Genomic DNA, 6,959 nt, shown 5'->3' with positions numbered 1-6,959 from the left:
AATCTACACACTGACAATCGTGTTTGGCTCCTGATATTCATGAAAACTGTTGCCTGTCAAAATGAAATCCCAAAGGACTTTTGCTACTGACTCAAGAACCAAGACTTAACTCTCTTTTTTTTTCCTCCATTTAAAAGGCAAAGATTAAGGCAAACGATCCCTACACTCTCTCCTTTCCTCCCATTTGAATTTAAAGATTGAACAAAAATCCCTCAGAACATGAAGTCTCGGTCTCTCCATTCAGTCACTGAACTCCAATTGAAGGTACCAGTTACTATGGTGTCTTTTGTAAACACTTGTTCATCTGAAAAAAAGAAAAAACAAAAAAAGAAAAGAAAAAAAAAGAAAAAAAACAAATTGCCTTCTTGCAATTACGGTAATAAACAACTTGTAGTCACGAACACCTCAGGTCAGCAATGAATGCATGATATTGAGATGAATGTCTCCATAGTCCACTAACACTTCCTTCAAACCATTCTGTTCCACAAGAGTTCATCTGAGGTCGCACATTAAATTCAAAGGAGCAGAAGTAGTATCAATGGTCTCAACAATTTACCAAGCTCCATCTAAAACATTTGCATTTAAAGTGTAACCACAGTTTGGACCTTTTTAATAAGCTCATTTCTAGACCACACAGAAAGAATTATTAATGTAAACTAAACCACCATATTTCATAGTAACAGAACCGCATTCTGTAAATATTTAGGAAAGTAAAAGTCCGAGAAAGTACTGAGCAACTGATCATAAAATGATTAGCATTGCTCTAAAAACAAAAGCAAAATTCTAATTAAAACAAAACAAAACCAACTCAAACATCATATACTACTGCATAAGGGTTTAACTTCAGCATTACTCACTCAGCTACACAAAACATGGAATCTCGATTAATACACAAAAATGTTTTATTTCACAGTGAGGTACATAAAGCTTCTAACTTTAGTAGGCTAAGGCTAAAAGAGAATTGCCTGTTAGGATAAAGACTGTTTCACATTCCTGAAATATTCTCACCTATTATTGTTTCTGAAGAAAGGCACCAATATTATTTATCCATCAACGGTTCATCTCTGCAGCCACCCATTTAGAAATGAAGATGGATAATGTGAAGGTCAGTGATCTACTGACCCAGACACTACAGCACACATTAATGTGTACAAGTACCAAGCAGTATTTATTCAAAAACAATTTAAAAATAGCTCACTTGTAAACATATTACAAAACTCTGTTAGTTTTTCCTAGTGGTGTCAGCAATATATTCCTGTAAAACTAACCAGCTGCATTATTGTTTCCCATTTACAAAAAAGTATGAAAACACACTTGCGCACATTAAGTCGCCTCACATTCGGTTTGAGTTAAAATGGCACAGCCTTCAAGCTGTCCAGCACAAAACGTACATTTCCAGCCCTCCAGACGACTCGCGGGTTTCACACCGTTCAACAGTAACATTAAAAGATGACCCCCAGTCCAAATTTTTGATTAGGAAGGGCTGGTGCCTTGGAAAGGTCTGTTCAAAGCGTCCTCGCGCGGGGCCAGGCCACTCACTGTAACTGTTACTCCCAACTGCAGTCCGAGAAAAACACCTGTAAAATAGCACACTTAAATTTACAGCTCTGAGTTCGTGTGAGGGAGGCACTCGCTGCTGTTCGCAGTAGCTCCCGCCGTTTTGCTCTCCCCGTGGCAAGGGACAGTCACCACCAGTCAGGGCTTTTGCTTGGGTTAGTGATGATTTCTGAGAAAACGGTGACCTCCTAGCAGAGATGACCGAGCAAGCCCGCCTCACGGATGCCATCAGCCCCGGCCTGCAGTAAGGGCGGCTGAATGCAGCGACTGCGCCACAGCTCTCCCCCTCGGAGGCCGCCACCCCGCGGAGCCCGCGCCATCCCCTCACACACCAACGGCCGCCTCCCCTCGCCGCGCTGACTACAGCTCCCAGCGGGCGTCGCCGCACGGCGGCGCCCGCCTCCCGCGCGGGGCCTGCCGGGAGCCGTAGTTTGGCGGGCTCAGTCGGCGAATCGCTGCAGCAGGTGGTCGTCGCCGTGGCGGCTGCCGCCGCCGCCGCTGTCCATGAAGCGCTCGCAGGGGAACTCGATGAGGTCGGCCTCGCTGAGGGCGCAGGCGGCGCCGCGGGGCGGCCGGTGGGACTGGAAGCCCGAGAAGTCGGCGGAGACGCCGGTGCCCATGGAGCGGAGGGGCCGGCGGGTGGAGTAGAGCTGCCGGACGTGGACGGGGGCCGCCTTCCGCCGCCGCCGCCCCAGCACCTTCTTCCGCAGCAGGCGGGAGGCCCAAGCGGCCAGCGCCGCGAAGAGCAGCAGCGCGTTCACCGCCAGCAGCACCAGGGTGAGGAGCTGCTGGTCAGGGCCGCGGGGCCCGCCCGCCGCCGCGCCGCTCTCGGGCAGGGTGACCAGCCCAGCGCAGTGGTCCCGCGGCGCCACCGGGCACACGCGGCCGCCGAGGACGCCCTCGACGCAGACGAGGTAGGGGGTGTCCGGGCGGAGCTCCCGTAGGGTGGCGGCCGGCTCCCCGCGCTCCGGCAGGTAGACGAAGCGCTGGAACTTGACGGCGGCGCCGAAGCGGTCGAAGAGGAGGCGGAACCGCGCCGGGCCCAGCAGGCGGGGGCTGCGGTGCGGCCGCACGGCCCAGCGCACCGTCACCGAGCTGGAGCCCACCGCCTCCACCGACAGGTTGCTGAGGAACAGCTTGTTGAAGTCGCACGGGTCGGACACCAGCGGCGGGACCCCGGCCGCCGGCGCCGAGCGGGGCTTGCCGGCCCGACGGGGCCACGCTGCGCTGGGCGGCGCCGGGCCGGAGGCCGCCGGGCGGGCGGGCAGCGGCGGCGTGGGGCTGGCCGCCTCCGCCGCGGGCCTCGGGGGCCCCGCCGCGCCCTCGGGCGCCCCCAGGAGGCGGGCGGTGGAGGCTGACGGCGGCGGCCCCGGCGGCCCGCGGGGCAGCCCCGCGCCGCCGCCGCTGCTGTTGCTGCCGAGCCCCTCGGCGGACGGCGGCGGACGGCGCTGCTCCTCCGCTGACGGCGGGGGGGACGCGGAGAAGGGAGAGGCACCGTCGTGGCAGGGGCCGCCGTCTTGCGGCGGCGGCAGCTGGGCGTCCTGCAGGTAGTCGAGGTACTTGCCGGCCAGGGTGGGCGGCAGGCGGCACTGCACGAAGACGGTGAGCAGGCGGCCCTGGGAGTGCCAGGCCCCCAGCCAGTGCTTGAGGCCGCGGAGGCGGCAGTCGCAGCTCCAGGCGTTCCCTTCCAGCTCCAGGCGGTAGAGAGCCGGGCTGGAGGCAAAGAGCTCACCGGGGAGGGTGGCCAGCGCGTTGTCTCGCAGGCTGAGCTCCCGCAAGCGGCCAAGGTGGCCAAAGGTGGCAGGGTGCAGGGCGGTCAGCACGTTGCGGCTCAGATCCAGTGCCTCCAGGCTGCTTAGCGGCTCCAGCAGGGCAGCGGGCAGGTGGCTCAGCAGGTTTCCCTCCAAGCGCAGCTCCTTCAGCGAACCCAGTCCTGTGAAGGCATCTGGGGCCAGGTGAGCCAGGCGGTTTCCACTGAGCGAGAGCTTCGCCAAGCCGGGCAGGTGCTGGAAGAGCCCCCCTGTCAGCTGCTGCAGGGTGTTGCTGGCCAGCAGCAGGGTGTGGAGGGACTGCAGTGGCCCGAAGATATCCGGGTGGCGAAGGGAACTCTGCTGGTTCCCCGAGAGGTCAAGGAAGCGCAGCTTAGTCAGGCCAGTGAAGGCACCGCGGCTCAGCCAGCGGATGCGGTTGGACTCCAGGTGCAGGTAGAGTAAGTTTGGCAGCCCTGAGAAAGTGGAGTCGCCTAGTGAGCCCAGCTCGTTGCCATCAAGCCGCAGCTTGACAAGGCTGCCAAGTCCGGAGAAGGAGGCAGCGCTGAGGCGGCCTATCTCATTGGCGTTCACGTAGAGGATGCGCAGCTTGGCCAGGGCGCTGAGAGTGCCGGGGGCCAGCGCCGGCAGCAGGTTGTTGCCCAGGTAGAGCTCCTCCAGCCGACCCAGGCGCTCAAAGGCCTTGGGATGCAGCGAGCGGATCCGGTTGTACTGCAGGTCCAGGCGCTGGAGCCCTGCCAAGCGGTGGAAGTCGAAGGCGGAGATGTTGGCAATGAAGTTGCCTCCGAGGCTGTAGGTGAGGATATCCTGGGGCTCGGCAGCCTTGGGCACCGAGCGCAGGCCCCGGTTCGTGCAGAGGAGGTGCTGGTGCTGCTGGCAGTCGCATGGCTCAGGGCAGATGGGCTCGGCCGCGGGCAGCAGCAGGAGGAAGAGGGGGACGGAGCCCCAGAGTACCCGCGGCAGCACCATCAGGCGGACCCGGCGCGGCGCCCCCATCCCGGGACGAGCCGTGGGCTGCTTCCCCCGCCGGCTTTGTGTCTCTCCGGCATCCCCCCCGCCTCCTCCGCGGCTGCTAATCGGCCCCTCCTCTGCTCCGCGCCGGACTCAACTCCGCGCCGGGCGGCAGGCGCGGCGGCGGCTGCAGGTCGCGGTGCCCGGCACCATGGGCTCGCCCGAGCCGGCCGGGGGCGCGGAGCGGCCGGGAGGGCTGCGGGCTGCCGCCGCCCGGGCTCTGCCGTACCCTCCCGGCCCGCAGGCTGCGGTTCGGCGGCCGCGGGGCCGGTGCTGCCGCGGGGGGCGTGCGGGGGTGCGTGCGGCCGGCGGGCTGCGGAGCGGAGCGGCGCGGCTGCCCGCTGCTCCGCCGGCTCTCCCAGGGGCGGAGGGGGCGGGCGGAGCGGGGAGGCGGGGGGGCGGCGGGCGGAGCGGGGAGCAGGAGAAAGACGAGCTCCGAAACTTGCCGAGAAAACTCAGCGGAAATTCGTACTTCCCACACTGTGCCCTGGGGGACCGGAGGATCGGATGGAGCGGGGGAGAGGGAGGACGGCGCGGTGGGGGGGGGAGGAAGCCCGCGACCGGTCCTGGCTCTGCTCAGCCCCGGCAGCGAGCAGGGGCGCAAAGTGGGAAAGTAGGAATTGGAACCGGCTGTGGCTGCCTCCCAGCCACATGGGCTGCAGATAGAGCTGCGCATCGGGGAGGGGGATGGGAACAGAAGTAAACTAGTCGTCGTCTGCCCCCCCCCCCCCCCTTTTGTTTTGCTTGTATTTAGAAACCTGCCGACAGCAATAGTTACGGTTTGCCACGGATTAAGGACTTTGTTTTGTTTTAAGCAAACGGCAATCAGAGGACTAAACCACCTATAGTACATCAAAGAATGAATTTTCATTCTTTCTCTGCACTATCCTGCCCCGTAGGTTCTTGACAAAGCTACCAGTGAAGATGCAGTTGAACATAGCTCCAGCTACATGAGGGGCTCGTCAGGGTGATTAAGATTAAGATGCTCTTTAGAAATAATTCCCATTTTAAAGATTCTTTTCTCTCAACAGCATACAAATTTCAGAGTGAAAGGAAGGTTTTGGAAAGCATACTCAAAACAAAATAGACTGCGTACCCATCCATTCAATGACTTGCCTTTCCTGTTGGCATTTTTTGTTTTCCTAAGATGTCGCCAATGGGGTAAATAAGTGTCTAAGGGCAGGAGGAAATGCCTAGATATGAAGGGTGTATAAGGCTGTCAAGGATGATGAGAGAAAGAAGATAATGCCCAAAGTATCATGTTGCAAATTTAATAAATACATTGGAAACTGTGTTATCACGTGAAGTTGTATCCAACTGCTCATGCTTTGCATACACTTCTGGACTAAAGCAGTGTACAAGCCATGTTCCTTTCTCTCACCAGAAGACAGAATTTTGATAACTTTTGTGGAAGTTTTGTTTTTAGTGGCTCTGTCAACATGAGCAGGTAGCATGGTATGGTAATTTGTACTGAGTCCCTGCTGTCTGCTTTCATGGAGAGGTGTTACTTTGGTCCTGCTTTTTAGCAGTTGGAGAACATGAAGTGTGCTCCAAGCCTGCTCTGGAGCATGAAGCACAGAGGAGGTGATAAGCAGATTTGCCTCAAAAGCACACTGGCAGTATGAAGAAACCTTGAAGAGAAGGGGTAAGGCTTGCTTGGTCAAAGGAACATTACTATGAACATCTTAATTCCTGGCTCTTGTAGTTAGCTGAGGCTGGGCCTTATGAAGAATAATCTTTTTGTAGTGATAACTGCATTGTGCTGGTGTGGGAAGTCATATTCGGGGCAGGAGAGTGATATTTTAGATAACCTGGATGAATTTTGCAAATATCTTCTAAAATCAAGTGAGCAGCTCTGAATTATAACTTGCTCATGGGGAAAATCCGGTGTGAACAATAATGTGCTGGGATATGGTTATAGCAAGGTAAGCTTTTTTTTTTTTTTTTTGTGAAAAATGGCAGTTGCATAGGCAGTCTTGATAAGCTAGAAGAGTAACTGAAAGATTAGGTACTTATACCTAAAAATCTGCTTATAAGGGAAAGCATCATAGTATATTGCATTAAAAATTAAAAATTTTGAAACAAAAATGGTGGAAATCAGAGTTGTCAGATTCCAGAACTTGCTGACTTCTGCAGACATGCACTATCTTGTCATCAAACAAGCATGTTCTTAGATTAACTTCATTTTAAATTGTGTCCTAAGTTGTCACTGCATTGTTTTCTGAGGATGGACAGAAGTTTGTCTGCTGCTTGGGTGAAATGGAAAGTTTCTGTTTTGATTTATTTGTAACTGCTTTATTTCGAGCGGTACATGCTTGATTAGTAAGGTATTTTTTTCCTGAAATCAGTCTGAGTAAGTTTCACAGGAGGAACTTTTTGCTAGCCTTTTTTCTTCTTTTCCCAGATTATGAAAGAAGCCCATCCAGCATTCATTCATGATTTGGATGTCCATGGGTTAAGAATCCAGACCCTTTAGCTCAACCTCTTCCTTATTGAATATGTTTTCACTTGCCAGCTTTTTCTTTTCAGTATCTACCACATCATGACTAATATTCAGGACAAAGTAGAGGGATTTTTTCACCCTACAAAGACTGTATGTTTCTTTCCTCATTCTCAAAGCCA

General features: G+C 55.2%; 1 protein-coding gene across 1 annotated transcript; it reads right to left on the bottom strand.

Annotated features, from left to right (window-relative positions):
- Positions 1-219: 219 nt before the first annotated feature.
- Positions 220-4,348, bottom strand: TRIL (TLR4 interactor with leucine rich repeats). Its single transcript, XM_075143489.1, has one exon. The coding sequence runs from the start codon at positions 4,320-4,322 to the stop codon at positions 1,998-2,000; it is 2,325 nt and encodes a 774-aa protein (XP_074999590.1). The 5' UTR covers positions 4,323-4,348; the 3' UTR covers positions 220-1,997.
- Positions 4,349-6,959: the final 2,611 nt, after the last annotated feature.

The sequence above is a fragment of the Calonectris borealis genome, chromosome 2 (genome assembly GCF_964195595.1).
Source record: "Calonectris borealis chromosome 2, bCalBor7.hap1.2, whole genome shotgun sequence".
NCBI classification, from domain to species: Eukaryota; Metazoa; Chordata; class Aves; order Procellariiformes; family Procellariidae; genus Calonectris; species Calonectris borealis.
The sequence above is the reverse complement of the archived record's forward strand: the minus strand, read 5'-3'. Positions and strand labels throughout refer to the sequence as shown.

Bases quoted from the DNA above. Each gene is read 5' to 3' on its own strand.
- TRIL (XM_075143489.1), bottom strand. From the start codon at position 4,322: ATGGGGGCGCCGCGCCGGGTCCGCCTGATGGTGCTGCCGCGGGTACTC.